Source organism: Cygnus olor, chromosome Z (assembly GCF_009769625.2).
Source record: "Cygnus olor isolate bCygOlo1 chromosome Z, bCygOlo1.pri.v2, whole genome shotgun sequence".
NCBI classification, from domain to species: domain Eukaryota; kingdom Metazoa; phylum Chordata; class Aves; order Anseriformes; family Anatidae; genus Cygnus; species Cygnus olor.
Genome location: NC_049198.1, coordinates 18,603,468 through 18,624,975, shown reverse-complemented (window position 1 = coordinate 18,624,975; position 21,508 = coordinate 18,603,468). Strand labels below are relative to the sequence as shown.

The 21,508-nt window shown below is 41.2% G+C and overlaps 1 protein-coding gene across 2 annotated transcripts in view; it reads left to right on the top strand.

Annotated features, from left to right (window-relative positions):
- The window catches only part of ANKRD55 (ankyrin repeat domain 55), a 47,637-nt gene extending 31,691 nt beyond the window's left edge, over window positions 1-15,946 (top strand). The window contains exons 8-11 of one of the 2 annotated variants that reach the window (XM_040541545.1): window positions 588-755; window positions 2,204-2,862; window positions 8,664-8,765; window positions 15,518-15,946. In XM_040541545.1, coding sequence (XP_040397479.1) covers window positions 588-755; window positions 2,204-2,862; window positions 8,664-8,765; window positions 15,518-15,786 — 1,198 coding nt within the window. In that variant the 3' untranslated portion in view covers window positions 15,787-15,946. Of the gene's footprint in view, window positions 1-587; window positions 756-2,200; window positions 2,863-8,663; window positions 8,766-15,517 lie in introns of both variants that reach the window. The other variant, XM_040541544.1, reaches the window with a different exon arrangement.
- The last annotated feature ends 5,562 nt before the right edge of the window (window positions 15,947-21,508 follow it).

The window sequence follows — 21,508 nt, the reverse complement described above, 5'->3', positions numbered from 1 at the left end:
GCCAATAAGAAAATCAGCTTGATTCTCCTTCTAGATTCAAGACAATTATACCTTGTCCAGTCTGTGCCCACCGAGGAACACAGAAATTGGCAGAGACAATGACAGCCTGGTAGATGTGTCCAGTCCTTCTCATTGTTTTAGAGAGGCTTCTTTTCCTATTGCCTTCATGGAGAGCCATAAGCCAACCATGGCTAATTGTGTTTGCTGTAAAGATGAGAAGGGCTTGTCCCTCTGTGGTGGACACTACAAAGATTTTTTTCAAATTCTGCTCTGAAAACTTCAGAAGCTTCTCCCACTCTACAACTCCAGCAGCAGAAGTGATACTATTATATAGCATGCATTGGCATCCTCCAGCACCATATCTACCTTTATTACAGCCAAGTAGATGCACATAGACAGATGCTGGTCTACGGTTTTATTCCTACTACTGGGAACTACATCAATGTGGGATAAATTGCTGAAGAATTCCTTAAAATGGATGTTGTGAATCTGGACAAATAGCATAGGAGCACACCTCGTTGTGTCAATAATAGTTTCAATAGCACATTCATTAATTTATTTTAATGATATTCTCCCATTTTCCCTAGGACACCTTTGCACTGGGCTGCAGCAGCAGGGAAAGCTGACTGTGTGCAGACACTACTAGAGCTGGGGATAGACAGCAGCCCTCGAGACATCAATGAAAACACTCCTCTGACATATGCAATGTACTGTGGTCACACAGCGTGCATCAAGCTGCTGTCTCAGGAGAGCAGGTAAAGGAAAAGTTCACACTTTGCTCATGTTAGCACTGACTAGAAAATAAATTCACTACTTTCTGTATGCTGCTGAAGGGTTTGAGTCCTGTGTGATGGCTCAATTCATATGCAATACTGAACCCAAATTTTCCACCAAGATAGCAATGTTAGAATTAGTCATCTACTGAAGACTCATCACTGTGGTTACAGTGCTAGTCTGCCAGTCAGCAGAGGGTTCTGAACCAAGACAGTGTGGGTATAGCTATTGCTCAGACACCTTTGTGCACAAAATCTATCTTACAGCCTTTAGATTGATCTTTTGGACTTTAGATATATGCCCTTTACTTTTCTGAAATCTCTGCACACTGGCTGTGTATTCATGTAATCAGACAGAGAGATAGATTGAAAAAAAAGAAGAAGTTTTGCCAGACAGATAGTAAAATAAATTTTAAATTTTCATGTTCAGGGTAAGGGCTTGGGATTATTTTCTTAGTCTACTTCAGTTCTCTACTCCAATTATCTCTTCTTATCCTGATTTTTTTATGTTAAAAAATATAATTCTTTTACCATTGCTTATGATCTTCCTCTCTCTTCATATTTCTCAGGTTTCAGCAGCTGTCATTTAATTCATTTCAGTTCTTCAACTCTGGTAAACGAGCACACACTTACAAAGACATTTATCATCACATTTCTTTGTGCTTGCCCCTCCTTTCCAGTCAGCAGGCAGTGTTATTTCCTGTGTTACAAATGGTGAGACACGGGTAGTGTTACATCTCCTCCTACTACTACTGCACTGCACTCTGCCTGAGTAGGTCTGCAAAGTTGATTAGTCAAAATCTCATCTAAAAACCACTACAGCAACACTGCTGTAGGTAATTATCTTGATAGGTCTTCTGAAACTGTGCCAGGCCTGTTCAATACATGGGTTGGTGACCTCCAAAAAAAAAAAAAACAGGCAAGGAAGGGCAAGGAAAGAAAAGGAAAGGAAAAGAAATGTGAAGTAGTGTCTTTCTCACAGTGTTAGCAATGACTGAATGACTGTGCTGTTGGAAATATCATTTTCCTAATATGACATAATACAAAGACTACTTGGTTTTAAAGATCCCTGTGTGTTCTTCTTGTTGTTATTGGATCTTGTCTCACTATTAAGAATAATGATTCTGCAGCTGGTAGATACTGAAGCCAGAAAAGTTTGTTGTTTTTTTGTTTTTTTTCCTGATAGCTGCACTGAGCCTGCTTTAAGGTAGGTGTAATGCAATGAACCCCACCAGAAAGAGTGAAGTAATGCAGTATCATTTTCAGTCTTTGTTAATTATAAATTTGGAGTCCTCATTTTCTCCCTCTGTGAGCCACCCTGAAAAATGTATCTGAACAGTATGTACCCCATTTCGTGGTCTAACACAGGCAGTGTTTATTTCATTCTTTGCTGAGTAATGGCACCACATTTTGATTTGTACTTTCAGTAGATCTGAGCCGGTTCATCAGTTTCCCTCTCCAAACAATAGACTCCTAAAGAAAGAAGGAAGATTCAGTATGCTGAACAATATCTTCTGCAAAAAGAAGAAAGAGGACCAGAAAACCAATCAGAGAGACAGAAGCAGAGACAGATATCCTACAGAAGAGACTTCGGAAGTAGATGATATCATCACCACTTTTGACTGCATCATGGACACAAACTGCAAAGACATCCTGGATGAGTGTGTGACCACCACTGACTTCAAAAGAAGGAGCACAGACACAAAGTACCTCATACCAGAACAGAAGCCTCCAGACTGTCATGGACTTCTGCCCATCCGAACCCAGAGCCTCCCCCCAATCACGGTGGGCAATTCCTTCCTCACTGTTTCCCAGAGCACAGCTTCAAGCATCTCCTCCAGCACCAGCACCCACCATTTTGCACACAGGTCTCAAAAGAGTAGGAGTGAACATGACTTGCTGGATCACAGAAGCAACTGCCAGGCTTTGCTGGACAACCCCTGGAACACAGACTCTAACCAAATACACTCCTACAAAGTCTGTCCAAGAACTCCTGCAGACAAAATGATAAATGGCGTAAACTCTGATAGATCTCACCATGTGCTTTTGTGCCCTCCCCGCCTTCCCTCACTCCCCAGTTCTCCATCAGGTAATTTCTTTCTTCTCTATCTCCCATATCCTACAATCTCTGCTGATGTGGCAAGCTGAGTAAGAAAAGATAGGTAAGTCTGCCCCATGATGATTCTATTTCTTTAATATCTTTTTTCAGTTTATTTTCTTTGTAGGTCCAGCAGCTGGACTCAATGATCTTTGTGGTCCCCTCAAACTCAGGATATTCTATTATTCTAAGCAGTAGCAACTGCAGATATTGTATGTCAGGACATGAGCTGACAGCTGAAGCAAGAAGCTAAGGTGTGGGAAATCAGAGTTGTGAGTAGGCATTAGAGTTCTAATTATGAGAATCAGAGATCTGATTAGGCCTAGCAGCAAAAATACAGGTAATTAGGAGACAAGTATGGTACCTGAGCAAGGTAAGTGCCTCCAGATCACATACATGTTTTGTGAATTGAAAGTTAATACTTACTGCCATGCCCATTGCCTTCTGTCTTCATTTAACCCTAGAACCAGATGTGTAAGGGAGAAGTACTGCATTCGGATCTTTAACTCTGTTTAGAGTTGCTTCTGGTGAAGTCAGTGTATGTCTGCACGAGGAAATGAGCATGGTGCGGAGCCATCCAGCAGAGCACACATGGACTTACCTGACTCCAGACCATAGTATCACCCTTTCCCATTCTCCCAGCCCCAAGTGCCAGCTCTTTGGTTTAATGTGCTGTGCTGAGGTTTTTTCCATGGCTGAATTCAGGTTGCTAAATTTGCAGAGAGCGTAAATGCTTTTATGCTGTGGTTTGGAAACTGAAGTGTAACAATAATGAAGTAGAGTATCAGAATTCTGAGGTAAACTCAAAACCAGGGTTTGGCAAGATTTGGGATCTAGTACTTTGACTCTCATCCATGTTTAAATGAATCTGGCTGGATGGCCTGTACACTGGAGTTCACTTTAACATATCAGAGTCTCCAACCTCATCACCTTTGGGATTAGTCTCATGCCAAAATTAAACATATCTAGCATGCCTTCCAACCGCTGTAATATCCAGCTGAAAATGAAGCAAGCAAAAGCAATTGCCAAACCTACCAGTACACCATTACAAGGAGTAAACATTATACAATGAATTAATCTAATCTCCCCTCAATAGGCATGAGCCATTATCTTCCAGCAGAAAGAGGAGTGAACAGAAACCCTGTCCAAGAGGAACCCTCGGTTAGGTCAGGTTGCTACTGAACTCTGCATGGCACTGCAAGCTGTGGTAACTCCTAAGCAAAGAGAGATGTACAACAGTAAATCTTTATTCACTTCTCTAATAATGAGAGTAGGTAAGGTGATTTCAGAATGACAGGTGATTTTACATTGTGCAAATAAAGGCTAGAAATAGTTTTGCAGCATAAAAAGGAGCTATTCAAAAAGTTCCACTTCCTGAACATCAGGCCAAGTTCCTGAAAACTCGATAGACCTGGTCTATAGGTGTAACTACTTTTTTACTGTGCAGTCTTCAGCTGTTCACTCAACCATACAAACCTCAAACTCCACATAGCTATCAAGGATTGCTCCACCATTATTCGTTCTACACTGAACTCTGCAAGGTTCATCTCACATGTGGAAGACAAGAAAACCTGCAGGGCTTCCTTACAGCCTAAATATAATAGGGCCCAGTGAGGCTGAGGTGTTTGAGATCTTTTGTTTGTTCAGCAGAAGGAGAAATGAACTAAAAGTGGATAAACCAAACCAGAGGATGACTATAGGGGAATACTTCTTGGTGGAATTAGCTAGCCTATGAATACTTTTGATGGGAAAGTACCATCCCACCCATTTTGATGGGAAAGAACATCCTATTACAAAAAAAAAAAAAAAAAAAAAAAAAAACAGGAAACTGACTGAGAACAGACTGTGTGCATCCACTCAGTGCTCCATCATTTGCACTAGGACTCAGTAGAGGAGCAGCAGTCTACATGCATGAACAAGGGAAAATCACATCAATTACAGGAAATCTTCTAATCATTGCAATGGGAGCTATCTTTCTGTGTCCAGAGGAAGAACAGAGCTCTGGCAGTTTATTATCTACTCAGAGGAAAAAAGCCTGAGACTGCTGCAAGCCCAGCTCTCTGTGTACCTGCTCCCTTTAACAAAACTTTCCAACAACAAAAAATTCCTTTAGCCGGCATAAAGGACTTCCATTGAAGTGAGTGGAATAAAAGCATGTAAGGAGGCAGAGTGTCTGGCAGGAATACATTGCACAACCCAGATATTGTTTAGCATTTTCTCATGCTAAAAAGAACAGCTTATCCCTTTTCATGCTCATGTGTGTGGTTTAAATCCGTCTGCCCCATAATTAAAGCCACCTGCCTTGCAGTGAATTAGAACTGCATTTACTGTATGAGCTTCAGGGCCTGCAGGTCTCCAGCGCACAGAAGTGCTGTGCCTGCACGACTTGCAGGGATCAGAAGCAAACCATGCCCTGGCTCCAACCCAGCCAGCAGCACCGCGCAGGCGGTGCTCTCAGAAAGACATTTCCTCGTTGCTTTTTTTCTGCAGGAGGCCTAGCTGAGGGGGAAAACAGCATCTGGTCTTTGGTGGACACTGAAGTGTTAATACTCAATTTCTCCAGGCATGGCTGCGGGGGCTGCGTGTAGTTTTCGAATCGCTGAACATCCGAGACAGGATCGTGGGTATCGATAAACTAGGGGAGCTCAATTTGAAAAATATTTTCTCAGCTAACACACGGTGTTGATTGTCTTGCATGACCACGCCTTTTATTAAAGTCAGAGCTACTTTTTGTACTTACTGCTATCAGGGCAGCTGGCATATCGATGGGGATTTCTAGAGTTTTTTTGTTCTGTTTTCTGTGCTCCTGGAAATGAAAGATGAGTCAATTTACTAGCCAAGCCCTAACACTTATTCAAAGGGAAGAGGTTGCTGTGGGTAGGAGTGAGACTCACCTATCACACCACCGGTTTATCTCAGAATAACTGCTTTGTCTTACTCTCTGCTGAGTTGAACAGAGATGGACTGTACCAAAAATGACTGTCAATATTGCAGGAGGAGTCCTTGCCAGCCACAGGGCTGAGCTGGCATCCACAATCTGAAACATTTTGCATTTGTGACCTTTGCAATCATCTCTTTTTGCAAAATGCACTGCCACCTACTTTTCATTGGGAAAATGGTATAAATGAAGAAATTCCTCGTAACATGGACAAAGCAGGGCTGTCTCAAACAAAAAGGCAGCTGTTATCACCCTCTAACCAGATGGAGCCTCCCTCTATCACCCATTCATCCTGTAGATTACTAACCTGCCAGGTCTAACGCAATACTTTTTAATAGGTTTGTACAACAGTCCAGTAATTTCTAGTTGCTTGAATAGGTAACATTAAAAGGAAGGCTATTATTACTCATCTGTTGGCGTAAGCAGTATGGTATAGTCAAAAGGGAAACAGTTCATGTCAGGAAAGAGTAGAGCAAAGCTGATCAATGTGGCTGTTTCTTACTCAAAGTGAAGAACTGATTTACAGCGAGACATTCACCATAACATCAGTGCTTTTCCACAAAACAAATAAACAAACAAAACTATAATGCAAATGTGTATCCAAACACGAAGTAAAATGAGAGATCAAACTGTAAAAAAAAAAAAAAAAAGTCAGTAAACAAAACGTGAACAGTCCTGCATTCTACAAACAAGAAATTAGAAATTGCTTCTTTTCCATTTCAAATGCCATCATAAATATGCCCTCAGGAGTGACAAAGATGATGTCTTAAAGAAAGAAAAATCCTTTTCTTCTCTGATATTATGTAAAGCATATAGGAAGGAAGAACAGAAGAATAGTTCCACTTGATGCCAGAACCTGTAGACAAGGTTTTTTTCCAAGCATTCATATCAGCCTCGCAAATATGATTATGCTTTGTACTTTTGTTTTGCTGCCAGATAACCCCATTTATGAAATAAACATATCTCATGATAGAAAAAAACAACATACCCTCATCAAGGCCATAATGGTACATACATAATAAGGCATTAGTGCTCAGCGTAAGCATCACAATAAAACCAATACAACTTGAATTGCTAATGGGAGCAGCTGGCTTGATTTTCTTCTATTTTGGAATCAATATAATTATTTCTTTATGCACAGAGGATGCAATATGTGTAGAAGACATTTACCAACCTTTACACACACCTTGTGATTACCTTGGAGAGATATTAAAGACTAAATAAAGAGTAAAACATGGGAAAAGGAGAACAAAGTCTGTTTGTATTAGACGCAGCTCATCTGTAACAGACTCTTCGTGCTTTAGCTCAATACACATTAGCTTTACCCATGGGAACCAAAAGAATGATCCAATGTCTATCAGCTGCTGTAGGCTTTGGACCAGGATCTTGTTCCATGCCAAGGTGAAGAATGCACTGCTCTGTGTGGGTTTTAACTGGTATACACCAACTTAGCTCTTTTCACACAGAAACCATTTAGCTAGTAACGTTTGTACAGCAGTCTTGACAATTACTTCAGTAATTACTTCTAGGAAACTGTTCTGTAACTGCTTTTCTATAGTTTAGCTTGTACAGACCAGTAATACACAGATGTATTCAAGTACCAGCCACAAAGCCATCAAAGCAATTTATATCATTTCATTTCTTGTTATTGCTTAACATGTTCTACTAGATCCAGCCTGTGCCTCCCCTCATCTCTGCATGCGAACAGAGCATATGCTTGTTCTGCAATGAGCTGTGTTGCAATGCCATGCTGGGCAAGCAGCGGTTTGGAAAGACATCTCAAGGCTCCTTACATGGATCACCTCAGATCTGGGGATAACATTAACTAACTAACATTAACCAACATTACTGGGGATAACAAAAAAGAAAAATCTGAGGGACGCCAACATCACAGAATATGATCAAGTCAGAGAAAGGATCTGGGGAAAATGTTGATTTGGATTTTGAGTTTCTTCTTTTTTAATAACATTTGATGTGGTGTTTCTGTAGTGAAATGCACTATATCACCTAACACATCGTCTATTTTAACACCAAAGTCAACTTTGGTCTAAGCCAGTAAAATGCCACAGTTAGAACATCAACCTTTCATTTTCTAGTGTCTATTCTTGGTAAAAGCAAATTGCCAGAAACATAGTTTAATAAGAATCCTTATCAGTTTGTATCAGTTCTGCTATATTTCATCTGCAGCAAAACCCTCTCAAAACTCATCTGCTGACAGACTTCCTCTAGCCTGATTTTCCAACCAGGAGTTGAACTCTGTGTTCTAGTGCTTGGAAAGGCAGAGACAATATTAGAAAAGTTTTTGAACCAAAGCTTTCACTCAGAGGGAGGTGAGGCACTGGCACAGGCTGCCCAGAGAAGCTGTGGATGCCCCATCCCTGGAGGTGCTCAAGGCCAGGCTGGATGGGGCTTTGGGCAACCTGGCCTGGTGGGAGGTGTCCCTGCTCAAGCAGGAGAGGTTGGAACTGGGTGGTCTTTAAAGGTCTCTTCCAACCCAAACCATTCTCTGATTCTAGGATTCTAAAATTTTATTCTCAAATCAAATCTGTCTAATTGAACATTTCTTCACATCTAGTGTCCAAATATTCTTATGTGGACCTGGCTGCTGGAACATGTCTGTTTGAACACCAATTACAATATTATATGAGAGCAAGTGTACGCACAGAAGTTATACTAAATCAGTCATTCTTTTAAATATGTAAAGAGCTTTTTTCAATCATTGCTTTCTTATTGTTACATATCCCTGAGAAATACTATTTCTTTTTTTTTTTTTTCAAGAAACCAGAGATCTACTGTGCATCTTATTATTTACAACTATTTTCTCACAATAATAGACTATCTTTTTCTTCCACAGGTAAAAACTTTCAACAGAAGTCCATAGGCCAACCCAAAATAAAAGATCTTTCTCCAGTACGGAACAGCCTAGCTCCTATATCTAACCACTGTGCTCAAAAAAGTAAGTACAACCAAGTCTCGTCTACGGTATCATACTGTGTGCCTCCATAAGTGGCAGCTGAGTGCTTGAGGGAGGTTTCTTGGAAGGCACCACTGGAGATTGTTCAGTCCAACCCCCTGCCCACAGCAGGGCCACCTGCAGCAGGTTGCTCAGGACCACATAGGTTTTGAGTGTCTCCAAAGATGGGATGGCACAACCACTCCAGGCAACCTGTTCCAGTGTTTGACTACCCCCGAAGTAGAAAGTTTCTTCTTATGTTTAAGTAGAAGTCCCTGTATTTCAGTTTGTGCCCACTGACTCTTTTGCCTTCATAGATTACCACTGAGAAGATTCTGGCCCCCCCCTCTTTACTTTCCCCAGTCAGGCATTTATATGTATTGGTACAGGGTGTTACTCCTCCCCAGGTTTTTGCAGGATTTTGCATTTCCCTTTATTGAATATCATGAGTCTTGTCAGTTCATTTCAACAGCCTTTCCAGGTCCCTCTGAATGGCAGCACTTCCACCCTCAGTATCAGCCACTCTCCCAGATTTTGGCTGTTTGCAGAGTTGCTGTGCACCCACTCTGTGTCATCATCCAAGTCATTAATGAAGATGTTAAGCAGTACTGGCCCTGGTATCAGATCCAGGGGTATCTCACTAGTAACTGGCCCACCTCCAGCTGGACTTTGTGCTGCTGATCTCAACCCTTTTCTCCAGTGAGTTCCACAGAGCTGATCTAACAGATATGATCTAAATCAGCAGAGAGGAGAGTCTGGTGTTACATTTGTTTTCCAGAGCAGAGACTGGTATTCTCATAGATATGGGATTTTTCACTCTCAGAAAGGTTTGTGGATGCCTATACGTCTCGTAGTATTTCACAGGGGGTACGACATGACGTACCATGGTGACTTGCACTATGTAAGGAGTCACTGGAGATGGATGACAACACCCTCAAAACTGCACACTGGAGAAAGGCTGGATATGTGAGATGAAAGCCAGGATAAGGAATGACTCTTCCACGAACTGCATGAAAAATATCATAACAGACACTGATTTTTTCATCCTTTTGCTAGTGAAAATCAGAGGAAAGAGGATAAGATTGAGGTTATCAGGTTTCTGAAACAGATGATCCTTGATGATTTTCAAGACAGACCTCACTCTGTCCTAAGCACAGCAGCTGGACCAGCTCTTACACAAGGATGGGAACCATTCGCTTCTCTCATTCTAACACGAACTGTTTTGGGAACTAAAATAAAGGGACTGAGAGAGCATCAGCCTTCTTCTTCTGCACTATCAGCCAGGTCCTAATTCTCAAGGCAGTAAGAAGCAAGATCCCGAAGGGCAGGTAAAGCCTCATCCTGCTCCAACAGCCCAGGAGGAGTGTCAAGACTTAGTGAGTGTCCCAGGCAGGATGCACATATAAATTTCACATACAAACACTACTCCCGGCATTGTCCTGCCCTCACACTCTTGTGCTCCACAAAGTCCAAATCCCTCCACGTATTTTGAACAAGGATTTTCAGTTTGCTATTTGCAATCCTGCAGATCAGCCAGGTCCTAAAGCATTGAAATTTCAGAGCTAAAGATTCTTTGCCTCCTATGATCTGAGCTTCTGAAGCCATTCTGCAGCTATGAAAACATTACTAAAAATGAAACAGCAGAGGTAGCTTTATAGGGAACATCAGACTGCATAGGGGAAATGCAGAATCCTCCACTGCTGCTGCAGCACAGTAAGTGAGAAAGGAAGAAGAAGAATATGCAGAATACTGAGGTGGTATTGCCTGCCTCCTCAGGAGAAGGAAAATCTTCTAACTGCTTTGAAAACCCCAGCTCCAAGTCTTCTTTGTGTTTTCAAGCTTTCTATTAACATTCCTTATGTTTTCTATTTAACATAGTTGTAAGCAAAATCCTAAAAAAAAAAATAGATTTCATAATCACTGATGTTTTTGCAGAAATTCACAAACAAGGATTTTAGTTCTACTCTCATGCAAAAAAAAAAAAAAAAAAGTACTCTACATATGAGATAATAACTATTATAGTTCATAATCATCTTGTAATGAACTAACATAGCACATTTATCCAGGTGTCATTACTGCTTGAGCATCAGTTCAAGCTAATAAAAGAAAAGGAAAGTTATTTGCAAAATAGATTACATTTCTTCTTTGTTAATACAAATGACACATTTCATCCTGGAGCTTTCCAAGTAACTGTTTCAGAGCCAAGATTTCAGTCACCATCCAGTCCTAAAAATATTACTGTTCCAGACACAGCCATTACTCAGGCATATGGTTCCAGCAAAGAAGTTTGAGTACAAACATTTTTGTTTTTCTAATATTTTCTTTTGTTACACTAGATGTGTGCTAAATACATGCAACAAAACCAGTGGAGGGAAAAAAAAAAAAAAGGCAACCACGGAGTTGGAAAGATAAAATAAGCATAAATTAGAGAGAGAACTGAAACTTGTCAGAAATAAACAAAAAGAAGAAACATCTCCCAGAAAAGGAAGGGCAATGGGAAAAAAAAAAAAAAAGGAAGAGATGCTTTAACCTCCAAGTAAAAATATTTAAAGATACAGGTTAGGAGGAAGATAATAGGAATGATATGGTAGCTTAGGAAAAGAATACTTCAATGACTTTAAAACATAGTTTATAAACTCTCACACTCCAGATGTTCCCAGGGCCAAAGGGGTACGTCAAATGTCTTCGTGAGTAGCCTTTTCATGACCTGGCATCTCTGTTATGCTGTGTGCTGCTGCTCCTCCACTCAAACACCCCTCCTACTTCATCATGCAACTCTCCCAAGAACCCCTGGATAGCAAACTCACAGCCATCACACACCACTCACACCGTGCCAGAATCATTTTCCAAGCAAATATGGAAATTCAAGAGAACTCTGCTGTTCTCACTTCTTCATGTGGCACAGAAGGTCTGAAGCCACACTGGGGTTATTACTTGTTGAGCAAAACAAAAAAAAGATTCATTTCTGCAGGTCATTTAACAACAATTTCTGGGGATCAATAGTTACTTTTGCCTTTATTTATCATGACTGGAAATTTCTCCTTTCCCAAGTTAACAGTAAAGGATTCCATGAAGCACCCTCCTCTCTGCAGAGGGTCACCATAATCCGTGCATTAGGGATCCATGATCCATGTTAGGGGAGGGAGTCTAAGACCATCCCCTCTTCTGGGTTGCACATAATATTTCGGGAATGCTTCCCTGACAGCAGTATTCTGGTCTCTGCAGTTTACAGCAACTGCTCAGGAGTCACTGCTGAGCGAAAAAGGCTCCCTGAATTAGTAGGTCTTACAGCACCACTCTCTTTTGGGTAACCAACTCTGCCCTCTGAACACAAATATGAACACAAAGTGGTGCTTATGTTTTATATAGCTTCTGGATGTAAGGCAACCTGCCTGAAGGGTTCTGTCTCTCACAGACCCCAGTGCTGCATCCAAACTCCTGTGTTTCAGTACAAATAATAATGTATTATTTCAAAGTCATCTTTGTCCCAGTCCTGAGATTCTTACAGAACATCCTAAACCAAAGGTCCTGAGTATAGTACGTGGGCAGTATGGATGTTTGGCTGATGTTTTTTCCTTCCTTCAAGGAGTATGGGTTTGTGATGGCATGGAGGTGAAATCAAGCTAAACTGCTTACACCCTACTTAAACCCACCATTAAGGGCTTATCTAGTACATAAAGTGTTCTGGAGATGTTTCACACAGGTGTAAACTTTGAATGCATGAACATATGCCTATGCCCCAAAGAGAGAAACAACTGGCCCTCTCAGTACGCTTTTGGCTTTCATGCCAAAATTTTGTGAACACAAAGCATTCTAATCACGTGCCAGAAAAGATATAGGCTAATATATTGTACTTAACCCTGACTCATGCAAAAAAAAATATAAACTGAAGCAAATTATTAATGGTGCTTTTTTGTTGCTGTTGGAAGCAACAACTAAGCCATTTCCTGAACTTCTGAACACAAATGAACCTTGAACATAATCTGTGAATTACATTAAATTGACAAGGGACAAGGAGGTCTGGTACAATACTGCCTGGTCTGGCCATCACAATTTGAATTGTACTGAAATTAGCCTGAAAAGAAAAAAATCTTCCAAATTTTTAAATCCTCTCTGTGAAGATTCTGCTTTGCCCCTGATAGACATCTGGTGATTCTTAGAGAATTACCACCCCGATAAGTAAATAAAGAAAGCTGAAATGCATCTATGGCATGTAGTACAGGGGAAGATGGCAAGGAGAACTTCAGCCTCTGTCGTAATGAATATAGTGAAAAAATACACGTCTGCAAAACTCTTCTACTGCCCACTAAAGACATTAGAGAGGTTCATTTGTGTTCAACAGGACAAATTTCTGACTCCTTAATTATAAACTAGGTAAATCTACTAGCACAGAAGCGCTTGCATGATAAAACTGTTGTGCTTCTGCTTTACTGTGGCACAGAAGCTGTGGGGTTTCTGTTTGAAACTTTGCAGTTTTATTTCCGACTTGGGCACAGACTGTATCCCCAGTTAGCTGTACTACTGTTGCTGACCCAGCCAGCTATTTCCCATTTTTCATGTGTACTTTTGGTGGCTTGGATAGTGTTGTTTTTTTTTTTCTTTCTTCATTTGTTTGTCCTAAGTATAGTAGTTTGCATGTTGTTTTGCTGAATTTCATTATCTAAATTTCTTACCATTTCTCCAATTTATCAAGGTCATTTTGCACTGTAAACATGTTGTCCAGGAAATAATTACACCTCAAGTAACTCTTTTTGATGTTGTTTGATGAACAGTGAGAAGGTTGACTTCACATGTTCAAAGACTCACTTCTGAGAAACACCAGCACAGACAGGTTTTTATGTATGAAAGTTAGGTTAATATATCTGAAATCCCAAAGACCTCTTTTTTTCTGTATTTTTAATCTACAGCCTTCAAGACACTCTGCCCACTATTCTGTCTATAAGTTCCTCAAGTGTGTTTAATGTTTAGTTTATCTGGGGGGATTTTTTTTTTTTTTTAGATTAAAATTCACTTGCAAGGTCCAGCTTATTACAGACGCATTGACTGCAGTACTTACTCAGTTCATACCAATTGATTATTTGGCCTGTTATTTCTAATAAGAATAAGTTTATTTATCATGATATTCTCTATTCAAACAGTAAAAGTCTAGATTACCTTCAGATGTTTTTCTGAAATTACACATGATTTTCATAGCATTAAGAGAGGATACTTTTCTCCATTCCTAATTTGTGTAAAATTTCTCTCAGTTTGCACCAGGAACATTTCTCACTATGAAAAAGGAATAATCAAAGGGTCTGCTGGGAAAAATGTAAACAAGAATACTCAGGTTTTCAATGAGGTTAACTAGGAAATGAAGTGATAACACCTGGCTGAGAAAGTCACCTTTTGAGCAGAGTACTTTATAGCAGAATTCTTTCTGCATGCAAAGAACCAGGACACCAGCATGATACCAGTCAGAGAATGGCTTTTAATACCTAACCACTAGGAAGTACTTGTGGCTAATTTCAAAGGAAAAGCTATCAAAATGGGCAGAAAATCCAAATAACCTTCTGGAGGCTGCCATGACTAGTAGCATGAATCATTTCAGACTCAAATGTTGATATTGTATATTCATCATGACAGGTGCAGATGGAAGGAAATTGCAGATGGATTGAGACTGCAACCAAGGAAAAACGAATGTGAAGAATAATGAGGAAGGATCTGTAACCAAAATAGGTGTTAACTCTTTTTGGGAATCCCTGACATGGCTAGACTGGAAATAAATAAATAAATAAATAAATAAATTGATAATAAAAAAAAGTTTGGCCAAGGCAAAGAGCGTGTGAATTAAATGGTGAATAAAATGAATAGAGTCTAGTGTAATCCACAATAAAGTCTAAGGCAGAGATAAAGAGGTCTATAATTAAGGTTTTGAGTTCTCCTTTTAAAAACTTGTGTGATTAGTAAAGAGTTGCCTGACTGAAAGAGCTTGAGGACAAGCTTCTTTAGAGAAGGCACAGAACTGTACTAACCCTAAAGCACAAACACTGTTACACTGCTGGGTGTGAGGTGGAGGTTAAGGGTGCTCTAAATCCTCAGTTTCTCACAAGGTTGTTGACAAGCACAAGACGTGCAACAGCTGTAGCTCTTGTGTTTCAGCGTGGGTCTTAAGTGTGCAGTAGGGTATTGGGCTGCTCTTGTGGCCTGTGACATGCAGAGCAGATGTTTGGACCTACCTTCATGATTGACTGTGCCTAGAGAAACCGAGACATTTTCCCAAGCTCTTCCATTTCATTTTCCTAATATTTTTACCAGAATTTACCCTGGATTATAGACCAGCTACCACACACAAAAGTTGTGCTAAAATTAATATATTCCCATGGAACATTTCTGTTTCAGTCAAGCCTATGTTTTCTGAAGAAAAAATGTCTTCTGGAAATCTCTCTGAACAGACCAAGTCTCGTTCAGACAAACTACAGATTCTGTGCTTATCAAAAGTAAACCTTTGAACTTGTTGGGTCTTATGGATCACCAAACATGAAGTAAATCTCTTGATACTGGAATTCTTTTCTTCAGCTGAAGATTAGCCCTGACAGGCTTTAGGGTTTTTTTACACATATATTTATCACATCTTTCAAATGCGGGTTTATTTATACACAATACAACAAAAAAAAATGAACAGTTCAAAGAAAGCAACAAACATATCATTAGTAAAAATGTCATGCTTCTCATTCTTGTGCATTCTTTCTCTCTCTCTTTTTTTTTTTTTTCTGTAGTTCAGCTACCATCTCAGGGTGATAAGAAGTTTAAGTCCCTGCCTTTAAATTCCATAAGGACTGGCGCAGTTATTCTCCCACCAGCCCCAAACTCCAGATCCCAGAAGAGGGGACATTCTCAGAGTCATATGCTGTATTCTTTCTTGCCTGGTCTATCAGGAGAGCCTCTGAAACCAAGCCGTGTCCTACCTGCAATCCCAAGCCAGAAGAAATCCAACCCTGCGAAAGAGCTTGAGAAATCCCTCACCAACCAAGACACTGGAAATTAACTCATTGAACTGGCATCAAACACATCAGCTGAAATACATCCAAGAGCTTGTTACAAGATAAGTATACAGTAAAATCTCATTAATTTGCACTACTGATGCTCTTGTGAACTCGAGTGTAAAAAAAAAAAAAGAAAGAAAGAAAGAAAAGGGTAGCGCATCACAAAAGCTGCACTGTGTATTTATATAGGCATCCTCATTATAGTTTTTGTTATGATGGAAATACTAAAGCCGTATTTAATGTTCTGTAAATCTATTTTGTGAATGGAGCCCTCATAACATGCAATCTTGTTGCAGCACTGTGCTGTTAAGCGTTCCGCAGAAAACAGGAAGAGTAAGATTTTCTGTGTGATTTAAGTCAGAATTAGAGAACTACAAATCAACGGGGATTCTCTGCAGATTGTAAATGCAAAGGTGCTGATTCTGAAGCTGTGTGCCATCAAAAATATCTTTTTAAGATAAAAAATGTAAGCTCAAAATAAAAGGCAGTTTTATCAAATGAGCTTTTTTTGGCTCTTTATTTTTCACATATTTTCTACATTGTAAGTTTGTGGGTTTTTTCTTCTTTTCTTTCCTTCTACAAGCTAAAAAATTACAATGAAACACTAATCCTTGTGGGACAGGCAGGGTTATAGCACATGTTCAAAACTGTGCCTTACATTGAAAGATATATATCTCTTTCATTTATTATTTTATACTTCTCATTGACAAAAATGGAGATGTTCATTGACGATTTCATAAAACAAGGATTGTATGGTCCTGAGAAATTAGGCATTATTTTATCACTTTTAGCCACAAACTGAAGGAAATCTAACTAGACTGCTGTTTCGTTAAGAGCCTTGGCAACTGCTGCAGCCTCTGACTAAACATTTCGCAAGGCTCTTTCCTAGAGGCTGACAAAGATGCCAGCCTCCTCTTGCTTCAGGATTCTTATCTAAATCTCACTGCTATTACCCAGGAGGCTCCTCCATGTCTGATTACAGGGGACTTTGTTAGGACTAACCAAAGACCACTGGGGAAAGCACACTGTGGGCAGCAAGAGGGGGAGGACAGCCCTCATTTGTCACCTCATCTGTATCACCATTAATGGTAAACCTGTCTTACATTAGTCCTACATCAAAAGCTCACCCAACAAGGATGTAATATTTCTGTCTGTCTCTAGAAAAAGGTTTTATTAGCTGTACAAATGTTTGTTTTGCTGTGTAACAGTAAAAGACAAACCTAGCATGAAAGAGAAGATAATCTTGTCCACAGAGCTGCAGTTTCCAATTGCCTTGTGGTAATGACTGTAAATAGAAGTATGGCTGGTGGTTGTCACAGACAGCCACTGAGAGCAAAAAGCACAGATATTCTAATCCAAATAGCAGGGTGTAAATCTCAAGTTGAATAAGTGCCATAAGCCCCCAGCTCCTTGCTGAAATCCATGACAGTAAAAAGCTCATGTGCTTCTGCCTGACAGGCAACCTAGTCCTCAAGGCTAGATGGAAGAAATACTGTACAACAGAAGCATGCTTGATCAAAGGAAAAATCAGTTCTGGTATGCTCTGTCTTTGCACCTGACCGTTCCTACTCAGTCCAGATTCACTAAAAAGTCCAGAGTCCCCCCTGCAGACTTCACTCTACTGCACAGGGTCACTGCCTGAGCTGCACTGCTCTCCAGAAGCCCTAGGCTTCCATGCCCAGGAAGCCAACCAGCTGCAACCCCCAAATTCTCTATTCTGATGCCAGCCTTTTGACATATCCTCCAACTCACACAAGAGACAGGGGGCTCATAAATCACATTCAGATGTCATAGAATCATTCAAATTTCAGTGCGCCCCTTAAAACACTAACAAAACTGAAAAATCAGTATTGCAAAGCCGATGGTTTTGAGGTAATGACAAGGAGGAAATGGCTGCAATGACAAGAAGGAAAAGGTAGTTCATGCAGCTTTGTCTGGCAGCAAATAGCCTCCATATTAACTTTAAATGTCAGCATAGGCATTACCATTGTTAATGTACCAAGGGTGTACAAACCTGACTAGTGAACCATTTTTGATCAAAGATAATACTGTCTTTCAAACAAAATTCCTCAGAAAATGCAGAATTTCAGGTGCAGTCTCTTACCACTGTCTCCTCTCTACACAAAAAAATTGTGTGAGCAGCTAGCAGAAGACATCTGTTGTCTGATCTTTTCTATTCTTTCCCCACCTTTTTTTCTTAGTCTTTTTCTAGGAAGAAACTACTTTTTCTTCCCTGAGTCTTTAACCCAGGAAATGGGCTTTTTCAGAAAAGGAATGCAAAACTAATTGCCTGTTCAAAGGTAAGTGTAGACTACAGTGTTTCCCAGAACAGAGACAGTCTTAAATACATGGTAATCTGAATGGAGATCCAGGTCTTTTTTCTAATGCATTTATTACAGAATCATAGAATATCTGAGTTGGAAGGGACACATAAGGATCATTGAGTCCAACTCCTGGGTCTCCAAAGGACCACCCAAAAATCAGACCACATGTTTGAGAGCATTGTCCAAACCCTCCTTGAATTTCGGCAGCTCAGTGCCGTGACCACCTTCCTGGGGAGCCTGTCCCAGTGCCCCACCACCCTCTGGGTGCAGAACCTTTCCCTAACACCCAGCCTGACCCTCCCCTGTCCCAGCTCCATGCCCTTCCCTCAGGTTCCGTCGCTGTCCCCAGAGAGCAGAGCTCAGCGCCTGCCCCTCCGCTCCCCTCGTGAGGGAGCTGCAGGCCGCCATGAGGCCTCCTCTCAGCCTGCTCTTTCCAGGCTGAAAAATCCAAGTGACTTCAGCTGTTCCACATACATCTTCCCCTCTAGACCCTCTACCATCTTTGTAGCCCTCCTCTGAACAATCTCTAACAGCTTTATTTTCTTCTTATAGTCTGGCACCCAGAACTGCACACAGTACTTGAGGTGAGGCCGCACCAGCGCAGAGCAGAGCAGGACAATCCCTTCCCTCAACTGACTAGCCATGCTGTGCCTGATGCACACCAGGGCACAGTTGGCCCTCCTGGCCACCAAGGCACACTGCTGGCTCATGTTCAGTTTGCTGTCGATCAAAACTCCCAGATCCCTTTCTGCAGGGCTGCTGTCCAGCATCTCATCCCCCAGTCTGTATGTATAGTCAGGGCTGCCCCTTACCAGGAGCCAAATCCAGCACTTGCTCTTGTTAAACTTCATATTGTTGGAGATTGCCCAGCTCTCTAATTTGTCCACATCTCTCTGCAAGACCTCACCACCGTCGACAGAGTCAACAGCTTCACCCAATTTGGTATCATCCACGAACTTGCTCAAAAAACTTTCAAGTCCTTCATCCAAATCATTTATGAAAACATTGAAGAGGACTGGTCCTAAAATTGTGCCCTGGGGAACCCCGCTAGTGACAGATCACCAGCCTGATGTAACCCCATTTACCAGAACCCTCTGGGGTTCACAATTTACCAAACATATATCTTCAAAAAAAAATAATGCTTATAGAAAGCACTGAATATTTTTCTCAGAAACGTTCCCACCAGAAGCTATTTTTAACCTTGGGCTTTGATAGCCAAATTCTACAGTAAATAAACATGTCAAACAATGTTGAAGTCTTTCACCTTCAGAAGAGTGCAAAGTGTTCACTGCAGCACACTGCACCAAAGATAACAAATGAACCAGTACCTACTTAAACTACATTGACCTCTTGCTCAGACCTTTCCTGGAAGATAATGGCAGGATAGACAATACAAGGCTAAAACAGTTGATCAGCAATTGCCAAGAAATGTCTGGTCAGTAGGTCATGACACAGATTTTCTCCCTCTGCCTAGGGATTAAACATCTCTGGCACATTCTCCTGTGGCACTAGCTGAGTGTTAATTCATACAGCGTTGCAGTACTCAGTTGTCTGGGGAGTTTGGCTTGGCACACAGAGCTAAGAAAATATATGTACATACAGGATACATTTTCTGAACAAAACACAATATACTTCCTTACTGGAACATGTTCTACTTACCATATATCATTCTTATAAGTAGAATTTGAAAATATATTTGAAAACAGTGTGGTCTTTAATCCAGTGGACTGTTTATTTATCCATTGATACTGTATTGCATGCTTCCAGTAAACTGTGCAGGAGGTTTGCATTGTTCTCTTCTTTCAGACAGAGAAAAATGTTCACATGTAAAACAAACAGTTGTAAATATTATGGGGATCTTTAAAAGGCTATTCTATTGATAAGCAGCGTATCTGATGAAAAAGCCTACTCTTCCGGTATGAATGCCTAAAGAGGAAGTTACATCCTCAAAAACTCGGTCCCATTAGGACATTTTAAACCCTCTGCCCCTGCCGAAGCTGGAGATCTCTACCTCTTCACCTCAAATATTGCACTCTTCTGTCATCACCAAAGGGAAATATGTACAATCTATATATACCTTTACTGCAAAACATCAGAAGCATCATAGCTACTACTTCAGGGCATAAAAGAATAGTGACTTTAAAAAAAAAAAAAAAAAAAGCTCTAAGAGCTCGTCTGATCACAGAATCACAGAACCATAGAATATCCTGATTTGGAAGGGACCCTCAAGGATCATTGCGTCCAACGCCTGGCTCCACACAGGACTACATAACAATCAGACCCTATGTCTGAGAGCATTGTCCAAGCACCTCTTGAACTCTGGCAACTCAGTGCCATGACCACCCTCCTGGGGAGCCTGTCCCAGTGCCCAACCACCCTCTGGGTGCAGAACCTTTCCCTAACACCCAGCCTGACCCTCCCCTGTCCCAGCTCCATGCCCTTCCCTCGGGTCCTGTCACTGTCCCCAGAGAGCAGAGCTCAGCACCTGCCCCTCCGCTCCTCTCGTGAAGGAGCTGCAGGCCGCCATGAGGCCTCCCCTCAGCCTGCTCTGCTCTGGGCTGAACAAACCAAGGGACCTCCGCCACTCCTCATATGTCTTGCCCTCTACACCCTTCGCCAACTTTGTATTCCTCCTTTGGACACTCTGATAGTTTTATGTCCTTTTTATACTGCGGACCAAACCTGCACACAGTACTGGAGGCAGAGCAGAGCAGCACAATCCCTTCCATCACCTGGCTAGCAATGCTGTGCCTCGTGCATGCCACGGCACAGTTGGCCCTCCTCGCTGCCAGGGCACACTGCTGGCTCATGCTCAACTTGCTGTTAACGAAACTCCCAGATCCCTTTCTGTGGGGCTGCTCTCCAGCCTCTCATCCCCCAGTCTGTACATGTAGCCAGGGTTGCCTCTTCTCAGGTGCAGAATCCAGCACTTGCTCTTGTTAAACTTCATATTGTTGGCCATTGCCCAACCCTCTAATTGGTCAAGATCTCTCTGCAAAGCCTCTCTACCTTTGAGGAAGTCAACACCTCCTCCCAATTTAGTGTCATCTCCAAAATTTCTTAGTATATCTTCAAGTCCTGCATTCAAGTCTTTTTTGAAAGCATTAAGTGAACTGGCCCTAAAATGGAGCCCTATGGAACCCCACTAGTGACTGGCTGCCAGCCTGATGTAACCCTATTTACAATAAGCATTTGAGCCCAACCCAGCCAACTGTTGACCCATCATATTATGTATTTGTTGAGCTGCTTGGTGGGCTTTTTGTGCGGTAGGATACAGTGAGAAACAATATTGAAAACTTTGCTGAAATCCAAAAAATCACATCAGCCGGCTTCCCTTGGTCAACCAGCTGGGTAACATAGGATCATAGAATCATAGAATGTTTTTGTTTGGAAGGGAGTC